The sequence below is a fragment of the Oryza glaberrima genome, chromosome 1 (assembly GCF_000147395.1).
Source record: "Oryza glaberrima chromosome 1, OglaRS2, whole genome shotgun sequence".
NCBI classification, from domain to species: domain Eukaryota; kingdom Viridiplantae; phylum Streptophyta; class Magnoliopsida; order Poales; family Poaceae; genus Oryza; species Oryza glaberrima.
Genome location: NC_068326.1, coordinates 6,341,127 through 6,367,860, shown reverse-complemented (window position 1 = coordinate 6,367,860; position 26,734 = coordinate 6,341,127). Strand labels below are relative to the sequence as shown.

General features: G+C 40.4%; 3 protein-coding genes across 3 annotated transcripts; all 3 read right to left on the bottom strand.

Moving 5' to 3' along the window:
- Positions 1 to 469: 469 nt before the first annotated feature.
- LOC127782646 (ras-related protein Rab7) lies at positions 470 to 4,061 on the bottom strand. The gene is made up of 7 exons (XM_052309918.1): positions 3,837 to 4,061; positions 3,684 to 3,710; positions 3,459 to 3,558; positions 1,764 to 1,910; positions 1,598 to 1,678; positions 1,366 to 1,511; positions 470 to 987 (listed from the first exon to the last, which is right to left on the bottom strand). Exons 1-7 carry the CDS (start codon positions 3,887 to 3,889, stop codon positions 918 to 920), a joined length of 624 nt encoding a protein of 207 aa, XP_052165878.1. The 5' UTR covers positions 3,890 to 4,061; the 3' UTR covers positions 470 to 917.
- Positions 4,062 to 5,132: 1,071 nt separating this feature from the next.
- On the bottom strand, positions 5,133 to 9,958 carry LOC127754107 (proline-rich receptor-like protein kinase PERK1). The gene is made up of 8 exons (XM_052279575.1): positions 9,217 to 9,958; positions 8,049 to 8,564; positions 7,418 to 7,504; positions 7,242 to 7,312; positions 6,786 to 6,862; positions 6,483 to 6,630; positions 5,876 to 6,037; positions 5,133 to 5,636 (listed from the first exon to the last, which is right to left on the bottom strand). The coding sequence occupies exons 1-8, from the start codon at positions 9,620 to 9,622 to the stop codon at positions 5,316 to 5,318; spliced, it is 1,788 nt and encodes a 595-aa protein (XP_052135535.1). The 5' UTR covers positions 9,623 to 9,958; the 3' UTR covers positions 5,133 to 5,315.
- Positions 9,959 to 17,488: 7,530 nt separating this feature from the next.
- LOC127753004 (probable chlorophyll(ide) b reductase NYC1, chloroplastic) lies at positions 17,489 to 23,762 on the bottom strand. Its single transcript, XM_052278460.1, has 10 exons — positions 23,372 to 23,762; positions 22,367 to 22,445; positions 22,119 to 22,254; positions 21,677 to 21,751; positions 21,367 to 21,562; positions 21,112 to 21,180; positions 20,821 to 20,960; positions 20,528 to 20,650; positions 19,491 to 19,683; positions 17,489 to 18,201 (listed from the first exon to the last, which is right to left on the bottom strand). The coding sequence occupies exons 1-10, from the start codon at positions 23,687 to 23,689 to the stop codon at positions 18,016 to 18,018; spliced, it is 1,515 nt and encodes a 504-aa protein (XP_052134420.1). The 5' UTR covers positions 23,690 to 23,762; the 3' UTR covers positions 17,489 to 18,015.
- Between the last annotated feature and the right edge of the window lie 2,972 nt (positions 23,763 to 26,734).

Sequence of the window (26,734 nt, the reverse complement as noted above, 5' to 3'; positions counted from 1 at the left end):
TATTACGCACATGCAGGTGAGCTTAAATATTGGTGCCCACGACTATTACGCACATACAGGTGAACTTTCAACAAGACTTTAATAATTTCAGTAGTATGTCGTTGGTTTCTGTCTTTTAGAGCATGTGTTAGGGGACGCGTAGGTTTTCAAGAGGACTTTAATGAAATCAATAATGTACAGTTGGTTTGAGCATGTGTTAGGGGACGCATTCACATATGTGTGAGTGAGATGTTGCGTGTGTGCTCACGATTGCCATGTAATCAAAAGAAAAATTGTAGCTCTCGTTGGTCCTGGATATGGTTGAAAGCTCAGGACAAATGCACGATCTTTCCAGAGAAAAAAGGGCAATTTCACAACCGTATTTTCTATTTTTTGTGGCCAAAAAACAGAACCTCCAAAGTCCAAACGAGCAATGAATTCGATGGATCAAAATGTAGTACAGAGCACGGACATGAACTGTACATCAAGCAAGACATAATGGAAGGATTGTATTAGCAAGTAGCAAGCCATATAGATACAGATCTGGCACGCTCTACCATCAAAATGGGCAGAGAACAGAACCAGATTGATAGGTTGTTCTGTCAATTTACAAGCTTTCACAGAACATGTTTTGGTCTCTCCAGATATGCACTGAAGCAATCAAACAGAAAAGATATGTGCACTGCAGCAATCAAACAGAAGGGTAGAAAGACTAAAAAGGTATCCCAACTCTAGCATCTAGCAGATACAAAGGTAGGAGTAAAAACAGTTACAAATGAATCTTCTCCAATTATGTTGGAGCACTAAAAAAACAATATGTAGCATTGGACATAGATAGAGGCTTTCAAACTAAAGATATCACACAGTGGAAGAGGTGAGGATGATGATCTACACCGATCCGGTAGAATCAACTGGCGATATCGCTGGTGCCATATCTTCTAGCATTCACAGCCTGACGAGCGCTGTTGCCTTCCAGCACCTCCAACATCAATTGTATCAGGAAGATATCTACAAAATTATAGCAAAGTGTCATTGAACGGCATGGTTTGCCCTTTGTAGTTCATCTCTGCGTTAGTACTTCTAAATGCTCCCCTTATCAGGAAAAAGAATTGAGTTTTTTTAAAATTGATGTTTCTACTGGGAGGCTGCAAGATACAAATTTTACCTCGATTTCCATTAGCAACGCTTTTCAAACTGCTAAACAGTATATTTCTCGTGCGAAATCTTTTTATATAGAAGTTGCTCTGAATATCAAACAAATCCAATTTTTCAAGTTTAAAATAATTAAAACTTAAATTAATCATGTGCTAATGGCTTTCTCGTTTTACGTGTGCGTACTTAAATCTTCATCTTCATCAGATTCAAACAGGGCAATAATTAACTTACATCTCCTCTTCCGGTTCATTCTTGATAGCATTCCTTGCTATACACTCAAAAGCAGCCTCCACGTTGAAGCCTTCTTTAGCAGATGTCTCAAAATAAGGGATGTTCCCCTTAGAAGCACACCAAGCTTTAGCTTTCTTCTCAGAAACCTGGGAAGAACAACTAGGTTAAGAAAAGCACAATGCAAATCAGGAAATCAGAGGCTAAAGGCAGTTCTATGAGGACAAATACTCACAGTCCGGCTATTACCACCATCAACATCAATTTTGTTTCCAAGTACAACAAAAGGGAAATTCTCTGGATCTGATGGGCTAGCCTGCATTGAGAATAATGATTCAACTTTCAATAAACAGATTGCAGTACATTTGGAATTTTGGGTAATCGATAAGTAAGCTACTTACTTGAATTAGGAATTCCTCACGCCAGCTGTTGAGCCTTTCAAATGACTTGGTAACATTGACATCATATACAAGAACACAGCAGTCAGCTCCCCGGTAAAATGCCACACCAAGACTCTGAAATCGCTCCTGTCCCGCTGTGTCCCAAATCTAAGTTCCAGGTAAACACAAGTATTAGCGTAAATGTAGACAGAATTACTGTTTGACAAATGGCAAGGTACTACTTTGATTGCCATACATTCTAGTATTTCTATGATTTATAACACTTAAACCAGCAGATATTGGTAATAATTATCAGGTATTGAGCTATAACAGCAAACGTTGGAGTTACTTTGCTGATTTACGAGTTAGATACAAATCGAAAACTACAGTCTTTGTTCCAATAAATGTGGGAAAGTGAATATAATTTTTGGCACTGATGGACTACTATCAAAGAGCATTATGGGTGTGGATATTTTCTCCAACTTGCTGTAAAGTGAGGGTATCATTAGTTCCACATAGTCAAGATGATTCTCTACTGCAGTTGATTTTGTCTTAGAAAAGCATTTGCCAATTAATAATGTAATATAATATTTACTACTCCCTCTGTCCCAACATATCTTCAAGCGTTTGAAATTTGTCTCAAAATATAAGGACTTCCATAGTACTACTTCTCCCACCAACTAACGCTCATTTAATTTTCACCCAATTTTACCCCAAACCACCTTCCCACTCCCCAATCACCCAACATTTAATGAGGAGCATCATAGTCTTTTCCCTTCATCATTAATCTCTCTCAAGAAAAAATCTAGAAGTCCTTATATTTTGGGATAGAGGGAATAGAACAGAATAGTACTCGCTTTTCACGAGGGGAACAACACATTGTCAGACAACCAGGGAGGAGATGTAAGGGACAACTTATTGTCCCATCCAACTGCAGTTCTTGCACAAACAATAAAAAGTAATAAAGAATCCCTGATACAGGTGGTACAGAATCCCAGACACTAGCACTAGTAACTTACATTAGGAAGCAATACCGTGCTAAGAAAACGTCATCCCTGAGAGATTGACCATTGTACAACCAGCAACCGAAAATGCAGTACTGAACTAGATATAACTTGATGTACTTATGCAATCGTAACATAATCCTCATTGTAGCTTATGAAAGGAGCTATGCAATATGGCTTCCAAACTGCGTAAATAGAGTGGAATAAAAACAATTTTCTAGTAACCGCTCTATCCCTTCTGTCATATTTGTGTTTTACATCTTTTGTGATCTCATTAACGTCTCCAATAAGCAATTACATGATGGTTGCACAGGTATCTCACATCTCACACTAAAATAAAACAAGAGTACCCAGCAAAATAATTACATGAAACCTAAACTCTAACTGTCACAAGCAAAATATTTTTTCTTTTGAGCAAAACGATTTTACTGTTCCCCCAATATTATCTGAATCCATTGTTGTCTAGTAGACCAAACCTACAGTACTAGTAGACGGTCAAGCTAAATCAGGTCTGCACGATTTGGCAAAAAAGCAATTCCGACCACAATCAGTCAACGGTGCATGTGCATCACGCCCTAATCCCCAATTCCCCTACTTATCTGCAAAGATCTAAGCACCCCAATAATCCCCCCAAAACAAACTATCACCGCGCACCAAAATCCAGCTGCGATGAAGCTGCGAAGTGATTGTGGGAAAGCAGATTAGACCGAACCTGCAATGTGAAGAGCCGGTCGTCGATCTGCACCTCCTTGGTCAGGAAATCCGCGCCGATCGTCGCTTTGTACTGATTGCTGAACTTCTTGTTCACGTACCTGAACAACAAAAACAAAATCACCCAAATCATTCAACATCGCGAAGTCCCCCTTCAAACAACGCCTAAAAAAACCCTCAAATTTGACGAATCGGACAACGCAAGATTGCGCCCCCTTGATCTTACTGGTTCATCAGAGACGTCTTCCCGACCCTGCCAACGAGAAAAAAAAAAGAGACGCATCAGCGATCAGAGAAACAGAATAAATTTCGCCCAGAAAGAATATCCCCCAGTAGAAATTGAACGAAAAGGTGGGGGATTTTTTTTGCTTTTTCGCACCCGCTGTCACCGAGGATGATGACCTTGAGGAGCATTCGCCTGCGCGACGCCATGGGCGCGGATCTGGAGGCGGCGGACGGATCGGGCGGAGCACGAGGAGGGAGAAGAGGAGGAGGAGGAGAAGGCGAGAAGCAAAGAGATGATCTTTGCGCTTCTCTTTGCTTTGGGATTGGCGTCTCTTGTGTGCTCAAGAAAAAAAAAAGGCGTTTTTTTTTGGAGGGATCTTTTGTTCGTTTGTTGCTTGGATGGTCTGGCTAATTTATTTATGAGATTTATTTCGTCTAAAGTGCGTTTTGAAGTAGTAGTGATTAGTCACACGTGAAATATAAAGGTAATTAAAATATGATTAATTGAGTATTAATTTAGATAGTTGAAAAGTAAATTAATTTGTTTTTTAAAATAATAAAGTTTTTCCACAAAATACATCGTTCAGCAGTTTGAAAAACATGCCTATAGAAATTGGGAAAATGGTCAAAACCGAAACGTAGTGTATACTTGTGGATGCTCTATCACCCTCTAAATTTTGTGGTGGTTGGACAATGGAGTCTGTGTATGTATTTTGGTTTCTGTAATACCCTTTCGCTTACTTCTTGGAGAATGGAGATATTGTTTGTGGTTTTGATGGTGACTTGTAAAATTAGTCCATACGATAGTGAAAGCTTGTGTAGTTTATACTTCGCAATCATTAACATATGAGAACAGCTTATAACAGTTGGACGGTGAAATAAACAATTGTTTTGTTATATCTTATACTTGTTTTTTTTAAAAAAAACGTGAATATTTCTGTCTCTGTATTTTTTAAAAAAGAAGTTTTATAAAATTATTATACTGTATTTTGTGAAATTTCACAGGAGTGCATTACTGCCGTTTGCAGCTACAATTGCAACCTTTCTATTGTTTGCAATACAGAAGCAAACTGCCTGACGACAGAACATGGGATTCTTGGGCTGCACCAATCAAAATCAAAATGAGAAGTGACAAGGAAGCACAAGTTTCCAGTACAGCCTGGTCCAACCAATTCATGCCTGTCTCTGTATGGTCCTGATGTCTGAATTCAACAGCATCTGCATCAGCTTTCTTCTACCAACCATCACACTCGAGAGTCCAGCCAGAAACAGCATGAGGAGTCCAGCTCGCAATTCTGTTCTACAGAATTTTTGTCCAATTCTTGCTTTTGTTGGGTTGCTCTGGACTGCAATTGTATCAAGAGATGAACACAATCTGGTGGCATATTCTGAACAACAATATGGCAAGCGAAAAAAACGTAATGCAGATCAGAAAGGTGCACAGGAAAAATTCAGTGAAAAGAAGCAGTGAATTGCAGCTACCGAGAACTCTCGAACTATATATATCTCAACCAAACAATTTCGGTTCGTTGCAAACAATTTCAGCAACTTATGAGAATTTTCAGCTAAGGCTGGGACTTTACAAGCTACGGTAGTTGCAATGTCCTAAAAAAACAAGGAAGATGAGGTTATCTCATGAAGCTTGGCTGTCTCTGGTGCCATTGCTGTCGCCATCTTTCTTCAAACTCCCCATCTCCATCTCCGTCTCCGGTGTTTGACGCGCATCCCCCATTGATACGGATCGATTCGGGACGAACTCGGTGGGCTGCGTTTGCTGGCTGCTCTCTAGATTGCCACTGCCAAATGCCATCTTCCTGAATTTCTTCAGGTCTTCATTGTAATGGCCCGTGTCGTACTCGTTGCTGTTGTATGATCCCAAGAATCGGCTATGGCCAGGACGAACACCTTCGTTCAGATCATCCAATGACACATCGCCTTCCAAGGCCCGAACAACCTGTTGTTCATTGCATCAATCAAACGGTAGTTAGGACTTCAGAGACTAGATAAAAATGATATGCTGCCTTCCTGTAATTACACAGATGAATCAATTTTGTCATTGGAAGTGAAACTAGTGTAGCTGATAGTCCACTGTAAGTAATATATTTTGCACTGAAATTTGTTGTCTTGTATGAATCTGTGCTGATGAAAACTGATGAAAGAAAAGAACAGGAACCTTGAAGTACAAGAAGGTACCTGGCTCATCCGTGGGCGTCGGCGTGCAGAATGGCGTACACAAGCAGCTGCACAAGCAATCATCCTCGCCATCTCGTTACCATTGTACTCCTGTCCTAGCCGTGGATCCACTAAAGCATCATAATTACCATCATCTGATGCTCGCATCATTAAAGGCCTTGCCTGCAGGTAGGAGGAACAAAATCAATTGATTGTACACAAGATTTTCAAAGAACATAACACATGTTCAGGAAATAGGCATGAGGAACTCGTTATCTAGACTGTAGAATTTCACAGGATGATGAACGGTACAAGAAACTAAAGTATAGAAAGATGTACACGAAGGCCAAAAGTAAACATAAAGGACAAAGTACTTCACTGAATCTGGATACTAGATTCGCGGAAAGTAATGTATAGAATGTAGTTACTTAAATTTTCAAATATGGACCTCAAGATATGATTGGGTTGTATTCATAAAATTAATTACAACGGATCATCATGTAAAATCAACGATAAGTATATATACTGAAAGAAATTGCATAACCTCTGAAAGTATTGCTTTTCTTTTTACGAAACCTCTGAAAGTATTGTGGACAATAAAGTTAATTAGTTTCGAGAAATAACTTACCCAATCAACCAAGCTGTCATCCATCTGTGATTGGTTCGATCTCACAGGACGGCGGCCAGTTATTAGCTCAAGAAGCATTACTCCGAAAGAAAAGACATCTGATTTCTCAGTTAGCTGGCCAGAAGACGCATACTCTGGTGCAAGGTACCTAAGGGCAGGAAAAGTATTACAAGGGAACTGATTTTGATACGGCTGATGCTGTAATGCACTAGCTTAAAAAATGATTCTTTATTATAGATTTTGATTAATCTTTTTTTTCGAAAATATGAACTGATGCTTGCTACACAAGTAGATAGAACATACCCAAATGTGCCCATTACTCTGGTTGAAACATGAGTGTTATTATCAGAAGTCAATTTTGCAAGTCCGAAATCTGCCACCTGTAAAAGAGTTTCACATAGCAAATTACACATTAAACTATTTGGTAGTATGCGTATCAACTCTATAACTGTAATTATGATTGGATATATGCCAACTACTATTTCTCTGAATTTACTTATCAGGTAGACAGAAAAGTTTAGCCTATATCAAAATTGTGTACGCCTTCAGGCAGATTACCAGTTGACCATAGTACATCAGAACAGTCAAAACCACCTTGCCAATGAATGGAAGGCACTGTTTGCTCACAAAATGTGCTTTAAGTCTAATCAAAAGATCGCAATGTAAATATTGATTTGTAAAATCTTTGATGACTGTAATTACCAATCAGTATGCACTTCTAAAACAGAAAGGAAACAAAACACAAAATGTATAGCGCACCTTTGCCTCAAATCTCGCGTCAAGAAGAATATTTGCTGACTTTATGTCACGGTGAATGATCTTAGGATGGCCTGTAAAGTGTGTGAGAGAAAATCAGGATATAATAGGCATGTATACCTATAAGAAAGTGGAAAATGGAACCAAAAGAAAAACGAGTGATATGGGTGTTCACTCACAATCTTCATGAAGATATGCCAATCCCTTCGCAGCACCCAAAGCAATGCGTAATCTTGTAGGCCATTCCATGGTTGGTCGGCCTCTCCCTGAAAGAGGTAAAAATAGCCATTAACAAATGCTCAAGAGCAGACAAACCAAATGTGTATACAACATGGATTTCATGACAGATTGACAGCTGTTTCAAGGCAAGTTTCTGGATTTTACATAAAAGGGCATTTGAAGAACCTAGAGAGCATTTTCTCTTTTTTCTATTTGGTGTAAAAAAATACTGCATGTTGTTTATTATCATTCTGACAAATCCCCAGAAGATAATTTTAACTGAAAAAAGTGACATGAAAGATAGTATCTTCCAGGTATTCGTGAACTTGCCCGATTGAGCATTGATGAAATTCCTCAACAGTTAAGGATGAGGGATTTCACTGCACTGTAATAATTCATGGGATTTTATTTCTCTTAATAATGCAATAGGTATTTTGTCTACTGTAATCTAGCAAGAGAGAAATATCTTAAATTTGTATTAAATCATTTTAATATCTGTTCATGCTACTTATCTTTTAAACACAAAGTACATAGAGGATTTTGAAATAAAGCAAGAAGCGGTGAGAATGAGATCACAAGAAGAGAGTGTACCATGCAAGTGGAGCTCCAATGTGTTGTTTGGAACATACTCATAGACAAGCAACCTCTTCCCTCCAGAAATGCAATAACCAACCAATGTTACAAGATGCTTGTGATGTACCCGGCTGATAATCTCAACCTCCGCCTGAAATTCACGCTCTCCCTGCCCACTCCCATCTCTCAATTGCTTCACAGCAACCTCTGTCCCATTCGGCAGAACTCCTTTGTGAACATACCCAAAACCGCCCTGTCCGAGCAGATTAGCATCGGAGAATCCATCGGTCGCCGCTGACAAGTCCTCATAAGTGAAAGTACACCTTGAAAAACCCAATGCAGCACCAGGTGACACTAGAGGTTGGCTGTTGTCGCCACCGGAGTAATTTGAACCAGAACCACCACTGTGTACATTTAGTGGAGCAGGAGGTGGTGGAGGGGAAGGATGCGAAGGCACCTTCTTCAGCACATGATCAGGTGGAGGTGGAGGACCATTTTGCTGCCAATTTTGGTACACCCCACCATAGTGATCCCCTGCAGCTCAGCAAGAATTGTACTGAAAAGACCGCCGATCATAGTTAATATTCCAAATAGATTTTCTCAATGCAGAATGATATGAGAAGGATATGATTGATTGCACATTTGTTTTTGTTTCTTTTTAGATGATTGCTCACAGATTAAATATATGTAAAGAAACATATTCAACTCTGTGATGGTTAACTCAAAGAATTGAAAAGTAAGAAAATGACATGCTTTTTGTTTGCCAAATGATTTGGCTTAAAAGTAAGGTAACCTCAGGACTACACGACCATGTCAGGTCTTGTCACTTTCTTTCCAGAATTAACCTTTTGTGTTATCTCAACACAAGTGATGAACTGATAATCCACAACACCACTACTCCATCCATGGTAAACTTAGCACAATCCACACCAAAACCTACATCCTGTGTTTTTTTGCCTAACGATATGTTCTTCCATCCCATAACAAACAAGAATAAGTCCTTCAAAATTTTTCAATAAATCCAAAAAAAAACATTTACCATGACAGCAATTTAGCAAAATTTTCAGTTGATAGCAACGTCTTGCAGCTGTGTTGCTAGTGAGACAAAAAGGAAACAGAAGATCTGTATATCTCCTCTGGGACAAGGCAAGTAGTAGGAATTTAGAGGTGTCCATCTCCATCTCACCTTTGAACGGCGGCGGGGGCGGCGGCGGCGGCGGCGGGTGGCCGTAGTAGTGCAGGAGGTGCGGCGGCGGCGGCGGAGGAGGGGGGTGGTGGTGGTGCCGCTTCTTCTTCTTGAACAGGCAGACGAGCAGGATGGTGACGAGCAGCAGCACGACGAGGCCGCCCACCACGATCCCCACCACCACGGGCGTCGTCAGCCCCGAGCTCGACGCCGCCGCCGCCGGCGAGGAGGGCGTGGTCGACGGAGGCGACGGCGCTGCGGGAGGCGTCAGCGAGGGCGGAGACAAAGAGCCCGGCGCCGGCGGCGACGATGAGTTGTTGCTCGCCGGAGGTGGCGCCGCCGTCTGGTTAGCCGGAGGCGGTGTCGCCGTCTGGTTAGCCGGCGGCGGCGGCGACGGCGACGACATCGCCACCACTCACTCACTCACTCACGCACTACCACCACCACCACCACCACCACCACAACAACAACAACAACAAGAACGAGTCGAAGACTACCACGCCACGAGCAAGAAGAGAGCAAGAACAAAGCGGAGCCAAGAAAAGAGCAGGCAAGAGCTTTTTCTCCCTCGCGGCGGTGGTGATGGTGGTGGTGGGGAATTGGAGCGGATTGCGACCTGAGGGGGGCGAGAACTACTACTACCACCACCACCCACACCGTCCCCAGTGGAGTCTACTGGCGACGCGACGTGGGGGAGAAGAAGAAGAAGAGAGAGAGAGGAGGGAATAAAAGCGCGGGGAATCGAGCGGGTCGAAGGGAGGACGAGCCGGGGAGGGGAAGAAGAACACGGCGAGAATTTCTATTGTTTTTTTGAAATTTCTTTTATTTTAAAAGCAAGCATTTCTAAAAACTTATTTTTAAAATGTGGATCTTTTAATCATGTGGTTGAATGGCTAAATAATACTCCCTCCGGTTTTATAGTTCTTGATGTTTTGGATAAGATTATAGTCAAATTTTTATAACTTTCAATATCAATGACTTTAAAAGTATTTAGTTTAAAAGAATTAAAATAATATATATAAATTTGTCTTTCAAAGTTATATAATAAAAATTAGAATGCATTTATTTGTTGTATATATCATACAGTAATAGAAAACACAAAGTCAAAATATATTTCGAAAACCGTGTCTTTATCCAAAACGTCGATAGTTATGAAACCAGAGGGAGTACTGCGTTCTGCTACATTAATTTGGTTGGTGTGGCAAAAACGGATATTGAAAAGTATTGGAAAGGTTTATTTTTAAAATTATTAAAACGTTCCAAAGAGAAGGAATAGGAAAAAAATTCACACGGCGACACCTCCTCCTACCCGCGCTTTTCGGCGAAGCAACCCCGTTCCTCCTGGGGCCCATCTGTCAGTGAACGGGGTGCTGTCGAGTGGGGCCGGGTTGTCAGGCTCACGCTTGCTTCTCTCTCACGGCGTGATTATGGCGGGGGCGTTACGCGCGACGGTGACTTGGGTGAGGGTGGCGTTACTGCGAGGTGGGTCCCATGCGTCAGTGAAAGGAGGGTTACTCCTGCTGCTGTCCCCTTTTTCGCGGCGACACTTGTCGTGTGAGCTAAGGGAGAAGGTGACGTGTCATGACTCATACTATGAGAGTACTATATATAATTATTATTGGATGAGAGAGTTGCCATGTCAAATGTACGGGTGAAAACTGAAGAGTGGCAATTCTTTTCCAAATGAGTTGACAAATTTGATCGATAAAAGCAGGCAAACTAGGGGAAATATGCGGTGGTTTCAAGGAAAAATTAGCGGTATATATGCATTTTAAGGGTCCGTTTGATTTGTAGGAAAAGTGTAGGAACAATCCTATAGAAAAATTTCATTGAAAGTTTTTGAAATAAAGGATTGAATCTTATTATATCCGTTAAAATTCTTATGGAATGGGTAATCCTATAGAGATTTTGAAGAGAAATTAGCAGAGGTCCAACCTCTTGAAAAAATTTCTTTGAGTCTATCTCTCTCATCCGATTCCTGCGATTTTCCTGTGATCCAATCAAACAGTCATTCTTATATTTTTCCTGTATTTTCCAATCCTCTATTTTACACCTGCATTCCTGTTAGAATCTTGTGTTTTTTCTATTCCCCCGTTTTTCCATTTCTACGATTCAGAGGAGCACTAGATGATCACATTAATATATATGTAGGACCACCTAGCGTAGTGAAATTAATTGCTACTGATGGGTTGGGTACGTAGGGTAATTCATCAATTACCCCGTCTATACTTTTTTTCTATTATAAGATGAACTTTTTTTGGCTAATAACTATTTTACTAAATAAAAATATATTAGTAGTACTTTTAAGTACAGATCTAATGGTATTAAATTTGTCCCACTGATTATATCCTAATAGGAAAATGGTTGGTCATGTTATAACGAAGCAAAATATGCTTTATTTTTCTTAACAGATGGGATAACTAAGCTTGCAAATACCTGGGAAATGGTGATTCAAGCAATAGGCCCATTATTTTTTCTATTTTTTACTGTGGCATGTCGATTTTTTAAAATACATAATTTTGAATTAAAATACTCATGTTGTTCTGGGTTGTCCTAATATTTGACTATCAATTTCGATAAATTATTATAGTTCCATACAATGAGATTCCAAACTCTTAGAGATTCACCATAACAAATACTCTCTCCGTTCCAAAATAAGTTTATTTTTTACATATCTCACACATACCAATAAAGAACTAGAATACCTCTGCTTTATAAAATCTCAATGCAACTATTTCTTACTAACTTCAATATAATGATTACTTAAAAAAGAACTTATTTTGGGATGGAGAAATAAGTTTCGTAATATAACCCACGTGTTATTAAGCTATACAGATTTTTTAAAATTAATGGTACATGTTTCATAATTTAAAATAAAGGTAGTATTTTGTTAGCGTGGTTTACTCTAGGCCTCACGTGTATCGCGGGTACGCGGTTTGTGATTATATGGTCTGATGTACAGTCACAATATAGATTCTGTGACCACCACAACCTGACAAACCATCAACCTATGTGTGCACATAGTATACAAGTGTCAGCACCAAAGATGATCTACGCAACAAGCCTATGGCAGCTAGCTAGCAAGGTTAAATTTGGAGTGTTGTTTGATATGACGTAGACATGGTTAATGAAGCTATGATTGATCTTAATATGTGGTTGATACAGCTACGAGCCTATGATGGGAGTTTGAAGCATGATTGGTTGATATTTGCTTTATTTGATCTCTTAATCTTTAATCAATTACTTACTATAGCTAACAGTCTTATTCAAGCTAGCTAGAATCGGTGCGTATGCAAGCAAAGTTATTCATTAATTGCATTTGTCTTCTGTACACCGTTTCTGTGGCTGTGTTTACTTGCATGTCTTATAAGATTGACAGCAGGTAGGAGTAGCAAATATATGGAACAACTGAAAGTCAGCACCAATTAATGACGTTTTGTGTTGCAAATTAAATCCCGTTGGGAGGTTTTATGCATAAATGTGTGTCCTGCAGGCTACTGGTAGAGTGCTAGTCGATGCCCTCGTTTTCCACATTTGATTTTGGCAGAAATACTACGATCAATTGATTAGATAGTTACTGCAAAATTGAAACTAAGGGTATGTTTGCCATGGCTCCAGCTCTAACTTTATCTCTTCTAGAGTTGAAACTCAGACAAACAGTTTCAACTTCATCTGAATAAGAATGGAGCTAGCTGAAGCGCTTTCATAAAATAAATTAAAGATGTGGAGCTGGGTTTAAGATGCTCCACAATTTAACTCTAAACCTAACTTCTGAAGTTAATTTAGGAGTTCGAGCTCTACCCAACGAGCCCTAAAAGAATGGCATGATCGGTAGCCCAACGTATTGACCAAACCGTTTAGCATACAAAACTCGTGAACATTGTCACTGTCTTTGGTTTATACATAAGTTGCCCAAATTTACTACATTTATTATGTCTAAACTCGAGTTGGTTAGGTTATCATAATCAGCATGACACGGTGCCAGCGAGATGAAAATCTCGCAGCACCATTACACATTAATGACACGTGGGACCTAGATAGTAAAAAGAGTAATATTTTCGTCACGGTTGTGGCTACAAACCAAATGTATGTCTAACTCAAAGGAATTCGATCATGATAACCAAAATCTCTATTAATTGAGTTAACCACATTGCCTGCATCATAGTCCTTCCAAATATTTTGTTCATTGTAATGATTGGAAATGTTTGGCAATCATCAACTATTTTTTTTTCTTTTAGAAAGATCATCTTATCTGAGCAATTCATCATGCATGTAGGACACAAAGGTAACATGCAGGAATCTCAGCACTCATAGCACGTGAATTCTGATGGCCAAGCACAGTTCTAAAATTCTAATGGTTTGAGTCTCCTAAGACAATATAATCAAACCACGGTAACATTTCATCAAGAATTTACATTCTATTGTCCACAAATTATTCATGTCTGAATTTCTCTGAAAAATACAGTTAGCATATCAGTAAAAATTATTGAAATTTAATTTGCTTCAGCCACCGTAGGCCCCATTGCAGCATTATTACGCCAATTCTGATCTGTAGGGTACATTTCCCTCATGACCTCTGCTCCAGACCATTGATTTTTTTTTTCAGCAGCATAGTCCAAGGACAGCACATGCTTCTTCTCCTTTAAGAGAGGGACGGAAGGTACCTGCCTATTGAACTGAAAAGCAGAGGATGCATATCTATATACATGATTATGGATTAGTTTAGTTAGTTACTCCAATAGTTCTGCGTCAAACCATAGGTTGTCTATCTCCCCAATTGTTATTTTAATTATTGTCAACAAACGGATTTTTTTTATGTGCACAAATTTTCCAGAACATACCACGAACTATATATATCAATGATTATATGTAGTATAGTTGTCTATACCTTCAATTTCCTTTTCTTTAAAAAAAATATAATCATATAACCCAATGCGTTATGTTCCACGCATGGTCAAATTTCCCTGGGAAGAAAGAAAGACATATTACATCGACCTTTTTATACCAAAAACATAACATCAAATCTTGCAAAGCAATAGCTCGGTGCAAACTCTACACAAGATCACACAACATTACGCCAAAAATAAAAAGGTTGCAGATTCGACAGTGGCCGTTGCTTTCGATCCTTCTGCCCCCAACAAGCTCACAGCATCACATGTGTGTGTGACTTTGCACTGGCCATGCACGCATGCACACATCGCGCAGTATCAAAAATATGCCATTTCATTTCATGCAGGATGCAATATATCATCTCCACGCAAGGGTGGATTAGCATGGGCGCAATGAGGACTCGAACCTCCGCTACTTACGTGAGTACTATTGGAGCCCTCATAAAGGTCACTGTTCTTTTCTCCAACCAGAGTTGGATGCATTAACGTATGATTGATTAAGATTTTCATGTCACGTTTTTCAAACTATTAAACGGTATGTTTTGTGTGAAAACTTTCTCTATGAAAGTTGCTCTAAAATATCATATTAATCTATTTTTAAGTTTATAATAGTTAAAACTCAATCAATCATACGTTAATACCACCTCGTTTTATGTAAAAAAAACTTAATCATCATCATCATCTTTAGGAGAAAAGAACACCACCAAAGCCCCCACAAATTTTTTTTTTTGCCACATGTAGATAGGAGAGGACTGTAACTTTGTTCTAAGTTGTTTAGACCCACCTATTATTTTTTTTCTTGAATACGCCACTGTCTCCACTCCACGCGTGCGTTGTGTTGTGTATATTCTGATTCATGCACATCGCCTTCAGCTATAGACAAGCCCCATATGAACATCTTTTGATCGTTTTGGAATTTGGATAAACATTCCAAAGGCTAAACCTCGATCATGTCCTCATATGATAACGGCCACCAATTAAATATGAGATATGAATATGAATATGATGCGGTGACGCACCGGGCCGAATAACTTAGCCTAATCCCCCTTTGTGATACTAGTTCAAATCAGTGACTTAATTAGTGTGGGATTCGTCTTGTCGTGGAATAGATTGTACAACTACTCTGCCTAGCTCTATCCATTTTATTTCTGTTGCTTTAAGATTTTAAAATGGGTTAATTTTGTCCTTGCCTCCTTGGTGGTAAGTTGGCAACTTCAACCTTTTCAGAACTCCAGTTCCGATATAAATTGAACTGATTCTTGTAAAATTCATATAAAATTCTGTAATCTCTTTTGTTTGGAGGAAACCTAGTGTGTGGATGTACGATTCCGCTTTGTGCATATTAATTATGCAGGAGAGTCTCAGATGGTTGTATCGTCTTGATATAATTGATTGAGTTCAATAAACCTTTTATTATTTAAAAAATATAAAAAAGGAAACCAATTCCAATAAAAATTGAACCGATTGTTGTAACATTCCCGTGTATTGAAGGAGGCACGGTTGGATAGTAAAGCTAGATTGAGAGATCTAACCGTGTCCATGTGCGACAAACCATTTCTCCATGAGGACAAGCAAAATTATTCTCCAATAATTCTTTTGCCTTGAGGGCTCCACAGACCACTTACATAAAATACATGACTACATGAATTCCTCCATGGTTCCATCCTGCATGCAAAGCCATCCACAAAAAAGGAGCCCTCTCCCAGCACAAGTGGATCGGACGGTTGAGTTCAATCTTGGAGAGCACTCACACCGTCTAGTCGCTTCAAGAAACCAAAAAAATCATTGACCTCAAGGCACATTAGCCACTGTTCAGGATGAACACCACGCGACATTGGAATAATCTGTACTGGTCTGGCAGTGGCATGTATGTACATGATGATGGCAATGTTGAAGACTAGAAAGAAAAAGGCCAAGAAGTGGCTTTGCTAGGTGAATTAAGGGTGTGTTTGGTTCCTAACCATACTTTGTTGTCATTTATCAATAAATATTGTCACACGGTCTAAGTTGAGGCGATTAAATTATTGGCCACACCTTAGTAAGTCTAAGAGAATCTTGTTACATTTTTCTGAGTCAATGACACGTGAGACTTAGTTTATTAGAAAAGAATCTTGTCACAGCTATGGCTACAACAAACAGCTGCTAATAGGATTAAATCTATCTAATCTTAGATGTAGTAAACAGCAGTGTGACTGGCAACCAAACACCCTCTAAACATTGACATGCAAAACAAACGCCGCCGTGGCTGCTGCTGGTAGCAAGCTGCAATCAGAGGTCCAAGAGGAGTATTACTGTACCAGCCATGTTCACTGCCCGGCCAGGGCAGTCAACTTGTCTGTAGTTGGTTAATCCAATGAAAGTAGCAGCAGATTTAGTGAGATTTCAATCAGCTAAGCAATTGCAAGTTTTTTTTTTGTTCTTTTTGTGTAAGGTGGGAATAAGTTTCCTGATTATATATATATCTATATGAATACAAAATGCGTGTTAGTAAGGCAAAGTTTGCATGCATATTTTATTTTAACCCCAGTGATTAAGCTGACGGAAAATTAAAGGGCATATATGGATAGATCAGTTCAACCTAAAACTATCCCCTAAAAAAAAAGTTCAACCTAAAACTTGACTAGTAGAGAAGAACGGGCAATGCACTTAGGGGCAGAGCTAGGTAGGAGAGAGGGGTGCCCAGAAACCCGGCCAAGAAAATTTTTTTAGTATTTTTACTATATATGTACCTCCTTAATCCAAACTCAAATACTCATATTAGCTTAAACTTGGTTTAAAGTAGAGTAAAGCAAGTGAATGGTACATCTCTCTATTTCGTTTTAGCTCCGCCCCTAAATTGTCTTATACTCCAACGAACAATGCAGAAGAGACAGGATTGGTGACATTGGGGCCTCGGACTCAAGAAGGAAGCTTCCACCCTCCAACTAATGGAAGGTGCCATTGCTCAGCAGAAAAAAAGGGAGAAATCGACACCCAACTTCGGAAGTGCACGCTGCTATCAACTCTCGGAAAGAAGCCTCACGTCGTCTCCAGCTTGTAGTTCAGAAAAGTTGCCAACGCATGCTCCGGCTCGGCTGCTCATCAGCGTGTGCACTCTCCACTCACCATCAGATATTTTTCATGAAAAAAGCACTAGCCTGTATTTTCCTTTTGGAAGAAAAGAAAGCCCCTTGCTCACAATGGCTCGCACACAGAAATCCGTACATTGTTTGTACGAGGTGAAGTGAACGTCCTGCTTCCCCATCAAGAAGAATCATCACTCTGCAAGGCTGCAGGTGCAACAAACTGCATAAATGATAGTAGTAGTATACCTTAATGCAACTTCTGAATCTCCCCTGTTGTGATCAAGAATTCAAATGGACAAAAACACAGGATTACTGTCTTACTGATAGCTTTGCTTTTAGCTTTGAAGAAGCTTTCCTTGTGATATATAACAGACTGATGAGTCATATATATACATAGCAGATGCTGGCTTGATTACTCTCACTTACTTTCAGTTCTATTGGTGGTTGCAACATACGGTGCAACCGTGCAACTGGAAGCGACGACCAGAGAATTACAGTCATCAAAACTACATTACTACATGCATGTACAGCAGATAACATTGTCCATCGAATCTGTTCGTGCTCAGTTTAGCTCAGATACACGTTTTTACAAGTCAGCTTACAAACAGTGGAATGCCCACACAACAAATGCTATTTACCCATTTTTACTGAGCACATGGTTAGCTTGACCTTAAATGGTGAGTGGCAGCTGATGCTTCTCACCGTTGGGCGTATGTACGCAGTAAGCTTTCTGGGTTCAATTTCCCCCCTTCATAAGTTTCGTGTGTCATATATCAGTACATAATAGAATCCCCGTACTGAAGAAAAATGGTGTGTGTAGCCATCTAGTTTGGCAACTCCTGGGATCATGTGCCTGGAAGAGGTCCACCTGAGCTGGAAAGAATTATGAATGCGCAGACGACAGAGAGCGAGAACACAGAAACCCATGTGTTTTCTGTGTACATCTCCATGGCATCTGTGAAAGAGAAGCGTGCTCGACTTTCAGCCCAATTACGGATTCTATCAGCCTCTGCTGCATATACTGCTCTTCCCTGCAATGTGCTTATGATCAATCACACATTCACATGAATTAATCATCAGACTGAAAGTATTATGAACTGTGAAGTATGCATAAAGTCGCTTGGTATGCTGATCTCTCATTTGTAAGAATATAATATTCTTTTACTTCATCTGTTTGATTTTCAACCTTGCACATAGGATGATTGGAGCATTGTCCATCACAAAAGACAGTGATGTATACAGCACTTTTCTTCAGTTATATTGTGAAAGATTCTGAAGGAACACAAACGTTATAATTAAATTATTACCCACTTCTCAGCATTTTTTTTTCTCAAATGTCATGTTTCCTAAATATCTTGCGAAAATAATACATGTGTTCATTCAGTTTTTCCATTAATAATTGTCAATCTAATGGTGAGAAGCTTCGACGGTACCAAAATTTGCAGGTGATTTTCTTTCCCAAAATCACAGCCAATAAACCAGTGAGATACCAAAAAAAACGTCAATATGTATACTTGTGCCCATTTCAGCCCCAAAATATTACTAGAGTGCAATCATTTGACGGGTGCAGTTGCTTTTTAAAACCCCTATCATTCTCTCCAGTTAAATCTGTTGCTGGATTTCATGTGGACTAGGTGAGATCCAGCAATACATGTGAGAATTAACTATGCCATATTTAACATGCAGTACAAACAATAGCACTGAGACTGTTGGACCGAGCTAAGCCATGGTGGAACCAGGTGTTTGAAGCCGCCATTGAGGGGAGGACCAGCCTAAGGCCTTCCAGAAGAGCTCTGGCCAACTAGCAGTAAAGGTGATGGACTGAGCTGGTCATAATGAACCTGGAAACTGAACCATCAAGACAGACCCTATTTATGGCTCTTACTTACGTAGAGACCTGACAGAACTGGACACTGGTCTCAAGTTTCATTATGATCTGACTCGCCTGGTTGATCCAGTCTTAGAACGAATACTGCTTATTTAGCATAATTTACAAGAAAATCACCACAGGCATAATTTGAATAGTCTATGTCCAGTGTTCTTTATATTCAACAATGAGTTTCATATACATTTGGTGCAACGGTAGAAGAGCTTGGTACTCTTTCTCTAGAAATGTATATTTCACTATTTCAGAAGCATAATAGCTCAAAAGTCTTGAGGTTCAATATCATGAAAAGTGCATGCAAGATGCATAATAATGAAAACAACAATCATGTTTGCACGCATGGCTTCTGCAGGAATTCAGCATATTTCATATACTGGCATTGCTGAAATAAAAGGTAAAGCTGAAAAGTACTAGCTGCATAGAGAAGAAACATACCTCTTCATCAAACCATCGGCCTCGGCGAACCCATGCAGTAACCAAGGCAAGCAAGATCCTTGGTGGTGTCAAGTAGTTTATCGCCTTTCCACTTCCTTTCACAACTCGCATCCTCGGAACCAATGTCCTTGCAACTGTTTCTGGAAGCTCACATATTAAATTGAACATCTGTTTATTTCTCAGAGAAGAACCGCTGCAAAAGATAGAAGGATTATAAGTTAACTAAAGCAGTCTGCATAGTTGGGCATGTGGCAACAGAAGAGCTGACCAGATAAATATGGAAGAAGTGGCATGCACCATCAATTGAAGTTAAAAAACATATTATTCTCCGTATATAGTATTACCAATAAAAAATATTAATATGTTAGAACTTTCCAGTGCATTAGTCATTTGTAATAATTATATCTGGAAGTTATCTCACAAGTTATTTATATATTGACAGAAACTATGAAGCCTTACAAGTATAAAGTATGTGCAACATCACAACTTTGAACTGGATTTACAAGGCAGAGTATTTGCACAAGAATGGAACATTAATTCTTTCAGGTTCTGATTAACCGCCACGCACCCAGTTTACCGTGTCATCAGGATTATAGCAGATAGGAAAAGCCAGAGCTAGAAGTGTAGTAGCAAAAGCAACTTAATAATTAATGTGAAGCTGATTCTACAGAAATAGTTGCCACAAATCAAATCCTAGAAAGAAGAGATTGAAACAAAGAAGATTTGGGCAGCGAGGTATCTCAAAATTTTGACTCTTCCCCATTCAACAAAGGAGACATATTCTGATTGTTGATTAACTAAAATAAATTCAAAATGAAGATAGCGTGAAATTCTGATTAACCAATATGTGTGGTTCCATAAAGATCCTACTGAAAACTTCTTATGCACTTGAAGTCTTATCTTGTTTTACTATCATCACACAAAGTGTGGTTTGGAGTTTGGACAACATGTGCACCAAGCAATAAATATATTGAAGTTCAGAATGAACTAAACAAGCAAATCATCAATAATTGCATCTAAATAACTTCAGAGGTTACCTCAAAAGGAGGTCCGTAAGGACCATTCCAGGAGAAGCAGTGTGTACACCAACTTTTGATCTTCTGCTTTCCTTCAGAAGTGATGCTTGAAACTGTCTAAGGCCACACTTAGTTGAACCATAACTGCAAGTTTGCAAAATAGTGTCAGTTTTAGTTTCACTGCACAAGTAACAACATCAATACAATTATACTCGTTTTTAGCCAATGAAGAAACCACAAGACAATATCCCTGTCCAGTATAAGAGCTACACGAACAGTGGAGCATTAAAAAATTGAAATCATTAGGTACTTACACAGCTGTCAATGGTGTACTTGATCCTCCAGAACCTGCTCCATCCATGTTAAATACGTGACCTCCCTTTTGTTGGTATTGCATGACATTCATGGCTTCTCTGGTGCACAGTAAAGAGCCAACTAGGTTTGTTGAGACAATCTGCAAACAGAAAAGGACACAATAATGTTGTTTAGGCTAAGCAGAAAGAAAAATAAGATGAAATAACTAAGTCAGGTTGCATGACGAATATAGTTCTATGAACTCTATTAGAATGGAAAAGACTCTGATTTTCCGAAGATAACTAACGTACCTGAGAAATATCTTCATCTGAAAAGTTTACCAGTGGCCTAAAACCTTTGTTTGTGCCAGCGTTATTTATCTATACATAAGAATAAGAAGAATAGCACATGTTAAGTACATTCTGCGATGCCACAGTACAGAACAAAATAAAAAGGTTATAAGTACAAAAACTTGTGCACTCAATCCAAGTATCCAACTGAGTACCCGACCGTGAAATAATGCAGAATAAATGATGGGGATAGATATGTAAAAGTAAATTATTTACCCAAATATCAATTGATCCAAGCTCATCCTTGGCAAAGTTCACCAACTTTTTCACATCTTCTGGTTTACAAACATCACATGATGTACCAACAACCTTGGCATGTAGCAAAATTTCTCTCTGTTTCTTTTTCGCAACTGACAAGCCCTCCTGTATGTTCTCTTCAAGCTCATTGATGGTCTGAAGGACCGATTCAGGGCTGCCTTCAAAAAATAGGATATTTAAAACTAGGACAACGCATTGCATTTCATAAAAAGAATATCATGGATATGCAACAACAACACACATTGAGCTACATGTCTATGAGTACCACCTGCGTGAAGCAATTACAACACGATCTCCAGAAAGAAGGAATTCCCGAGCAAGTGCTTTCCCTAATCCTCTTGTGCTGCCAAAATCAAACTATAACTTCAATGTTGATTGCAGAACATGGATACTAAAAAGAAATCAGCTCACAATTGATGCAATGAGAAGTCATGTTTATATTAACATGTTTATGAGGTTAATGATTTGTTCATATGACTGCACCTCATAATCTCCTCTATGCACCAACCCGTATAAACTTGGTGATTGTTATGGTTATACTCCACTCATCAAATAAGAAAATAGAGAATAATAGAAGGTGAAATAGTATTTCCTATCTAGGAATAAATTCATTAGTTTTGATTATTACCTTTGACCTGTACTCACAGTATGCATGCTTCCTAGCAAAAGATTCAGATGGCATGTGAAAGGAAGAATGCAAAATGGGTTACCTTCCAGTTATGACAACATTGCGAGGTCCAGCTTTGCAGTGTTCCTCTAGGACACTGTTTGCACCTATCATCGTGCCAATAATTACTCCCCCGAGCCAACTATACCAAATTAGTGTATTCATTTGGCTGTCTCCGCCTAAATAGAAAGGTAGCTAGGTCATTACTGAAACTCTGAAAATGCCCATTGTGGGGAAAAAAAAACAGAAGTATCCAAAGGCAATGCAATATATCAAATGAATGTAACTAACCTGATAACTGAAATCCAACTCCAAGTACAACACCGCTGCTCATCATAGTGATAACATATCGGCCTACTTGCGTAGCAACCTGAAAAGGAGAAGGAAATAAGTCAATTTGAAAAAAAGAACACCTATTTCAGAAAAGGAGTTGATCCTACAACTCAGTAGTGATAAATTCAGAACCACCCTGTTCAGGTTTGCAACAAATAGAAAATTACTGATGTGCTTAGGTTAGAGAATCAGCCGATACCGGAGATTTTATTTATATCAATACAAAGAATCAGCATGCCTAGGAAGCAATTCAATTGAACTATAAAGCAGGCCTGTGCATGCACTTACAGTCGGACATGTAAAACCATGAGCCTGGCAGCCCATGCCCCCCATACAATGGTAGATGCAAGAAACAGAGAATCTAGGCCCATATAAATGAGGGGCGAAGTAAATTTAATCAAGAGCGAGTTTCAAAGAAGTTTAAAATAGTTTCAAAAGCAACAAAGGCTACACAAAATGACACCTCTGGCTACGAGCCGCATCCTCTGCCCAGGCAAATTGCTTCACAGGCCTGCGATTAATTTTAGCGCAGGCAGAATTTGCTCTCCAGCACATAAACATAAAGGGAACTGACATTACAGAATTTCACAGTAACTGGAGCCTACTGTATTACTAGTAAGAAACAAGCTGATTAGTGTTGATCAGCTCATCGATTTGTGCCACAGCTAGTGTATTGGATCCTAACACCCATTGAAACAACATAGATCGCCTAAACTCACTTGTAGCTGTAGCATCTGATGGGTGCAATTCCCATATGCAGCTAAGCAAGAGCTGATTAAGGTAGTAGCGCTCGCTAACGCATTGAGTGGTTGAGCCTCCCGATACGTGGCAACAATTAAAGGCAGTCGTACTAGTAGATCACACGATCAGATGAAAAAATCGGCCATAAACATATTATCATATTATCATGTAGAGAAACTGCGCTTGCGGGGGAGCTTGAGGGGGTTCAGGAATGGAGCTCACCGAGAAGAAGATCTCCTCGGCCTTCTCGACGGCGCGCTGGTACTCGCCCCCGTACGCCTCCGCGGCCGCCGACCGCGACCCGGCGAGCCCCTGAATCGCCGCCTTCAGCTTGTACAGCGGGCCCTTCCTGCGCCTCCGCGCCTCGGCCGTCGTCGGCGGCGGCGGCGACGACGAAGCCTCCTCCCCGCCGTTATCGGCCTCCTGCTTGAACGCGCGGCACCGGAGCAGCGACGGGCGGTGGTATGGCCGGGCGTGGAGCTCCGGCGAGCGGCGGAGGCGGCCGTGCACGGAGAGGTGGACCACCGCGGCGGCGGCCATGGCGTCGCCGCGAGCGGATAAGGATTTCGCACTCCGGCGTCCTACGCTTTTTTGTGGGGTTGGGTTCCTTGGTTTTAGGAGAGGGCGTGTGCCCACCACTTCACCATCGGTTAAATAATGCGTACGGCTTGGTGAAATACCCTTGGGAAGTTTCGAAATTACGTTCAGGTCCAAATCCATCGGGTTAAACTGAACCATAATGATGATTTGAGATATAAGTCATTCCTAATTTCGTTCCCAAAATTTATCTACCTCTAATTTCAACATTATACTCCCTCCATTTTTTAATAGATGAAGCCGTTGATTTTTTCTCACATGTTTGACCATTCGTCTTATTCAAAAATTTTATACAAATGTATAAGATATAAATCACACTTAAAGTACTATGAGTGATAAAACAACTCATAACAAAATAAATTATAATTACGTAAATGTTTCGAATAAGATGAATGGTCAAACATGTGAGAAAAAATCTAACGGCGTTATTTATTAAAAAACGGAGGTAGTACGTCGTTGTCGTCAAGAAATTATTGGCACGACAGCGTTAATTTTACTATCATGCTGCACGTTTTAATTTTAGTTTGGCAAGAGGATTAGACAAGTGTTCGGACGAGTGACTGGGTGAGGACAAAAAAAGATCTAGGTTGCGGGGAAGGCGCAAGCACAAAGACGAGGTGGCCACATGTTGAAGCAACCTCATCCCCGCCGGCGCCACGCGCCACGTGGCCGCAGCGGGCCGCCTCGTCGGCGTCCTCCTCGTCGTCGCTTTGCTTTAGCTTTTTGGGGTCGCCCTCCTCTGTCTGCCTCCCCCAAACCAACCCCTCGCTGTCCCAGATGGAGCGTGAGCAAAACCGAGGATATTTTCGTTGTCACCGTCCGGAAATATCTCCGCACGGTAACAACAGGTAGTAACTCGATCAACCTCGTCGTCGTCGTCGACGGTAACTACTAACTCGCTGGAAATCGATCTCTCAAGGCGGGCGCGCGCGGCAGCCAAATCGCAGAGGAGGAGTGGAGTACGTGTGTTTCAGGTAAATCAGCCGTGCGAATGCCTCCCGTGCGCGCGATGCGAGCGATCGTGCTTGCTGCTGCGTGCACGGAATGCTTGGCACGCACACGCAACTGAGCTGACCCGGACGGGTCAGTGGCCCCCGCGTGTCGAGTGTTGACGCGTAGGAGGTGTGGTCATTACTGGTGGAACAGTTGAACGTACAGGTGATTTGTCTGGCCGTATGTAAGCTGAGGAATGCTTTATGCGTGCACTCAACCGCTTGCTAGTGTAGTAGCACTCTCTGACTGCTGGATAATGACGACGAGGGGAGAGCCAGGGCCAAGGAGTGTTTGAGAACGAGAGCCGTGTGTCATTCGTGTCGACCGTGGCGTGCGTGCGTGTTAGTACTAAATTCTCAGCAGTTTCTTTTCCTTCCCGTATTGCTACTACAAGAAGTTACGTTATGTAGGAGTACAACTTGACTGGCTAGTAGAATTCTCGATGCATGCATCAGTAGAAACTACTCTCTATTTATACTAAATAAGTTTAATTTTAGCTTAACAGTGACTTACTAGCTAAAACTACACTTAACGACCGAGGAAGTACTCTACTAGTAGTGTAGTAGTATACTAGTAGTAGTAGTAGTACTAGAAAGAAAAAGAAAGAATCACTGGCTCGCTGCTGCTTATTAGTGCCGTCCTGACAGGTGATTAGAAACAACAGCACACGGTGGGCCCAATTAAAGTCGGCCCAGTGACGACGTTGCTTATTGGACTTTCTCTGAGGCCCACTTGGCCCATACAATCAACAGTTTAGGCTGAGTTTGCAAGAGCGAGTTCCCAACACTCCCCTCTTATTTTCCGTACGCACGCTTTGCAAACTATTAAATGATGTGTTTTTATAAAAAGTTTTTATACGAAAGTTGCTTAAAAAAATCATATTGATCCATTTTTTTTAAAAAAAATAGTAAATACTTAATTAATGATGCACTAATAGACCGTTCGTTTTCCGTGCGAACAGTTTGGGTTGGGAACCCTGTGTTCCGAACACAGCCTAAACCTGCCTGCCGTCTACTGCAAGCTTACTCAAAACTTCCAAGGCCAGTTTGGCATAGCTCCAGCCTACTAAAGATAGAGTCCATCCAAACAGTTTCAGTTCAATCTAAAATGAGAACGAAGCTAGATGGAGCGCTCTCACAAAATAAACTAGAGAGATAGAGTTGGATTTAGGCTGCTTCACAACTCCACTCCAGACTCAACTCTTAAAGCTAAATTCAAAAATTGAAACTCTGCCAAACAGATCATCAAGTCTCCAACTCTTCCTACGCCGCGTCGTCCAGCCCCATCTTTTCGCTTATGCTTATACTTATCAGCTAAAATTTGAATTTGCAATCTTAAATTTGGAGTTGATTTTAGGGTTTTTTTTCATTGAAGTTTATTTTTCAGCCTATACTTCTGAATCGCTAAGAACATATATATATATATATATATATATATATATATATATATATATATATATATATATATATATATATATATATATATATATATATATATATATATATATATATATATATATCTATATATATATATATATATATATATATAAGTTTTATTTATAAATTATTTTTCATTTACAAATACTTCTACGCCGTTTCGCTTATTCGCCGACGATACGATTGGGCCGGTCGTTTGTCACTCACTTGGTCCAAGGGGTTCAAAATCATCACCAAACTTCCAGCGACAGACAGGAAAACCGGTGCAGCCGTGCAGGGGCGAGCGTGCCGCCCCAGCAGAAGCCGCGCGCTGGCACAAGCCACCGCAGACGAGTATACGACAAGGATGGGAGCCCCAGCCGCGACGCCGGCCCGGTCGGCTGCTGCTGCTTCCGCCCTCTCCCGTGTCGACGACGGCGAGAACAACGGCAGTCGCGAGAGTCGTCGAGTAGTGTGGACCGCAGCAGCTGCTGGCGTCCGCCGCGGCATGCGCGCCTATACGTACTTGCTGCACCTACTCGTACAAGTACGCAGGATGGCAGTGTCCGCTCCCGCGACA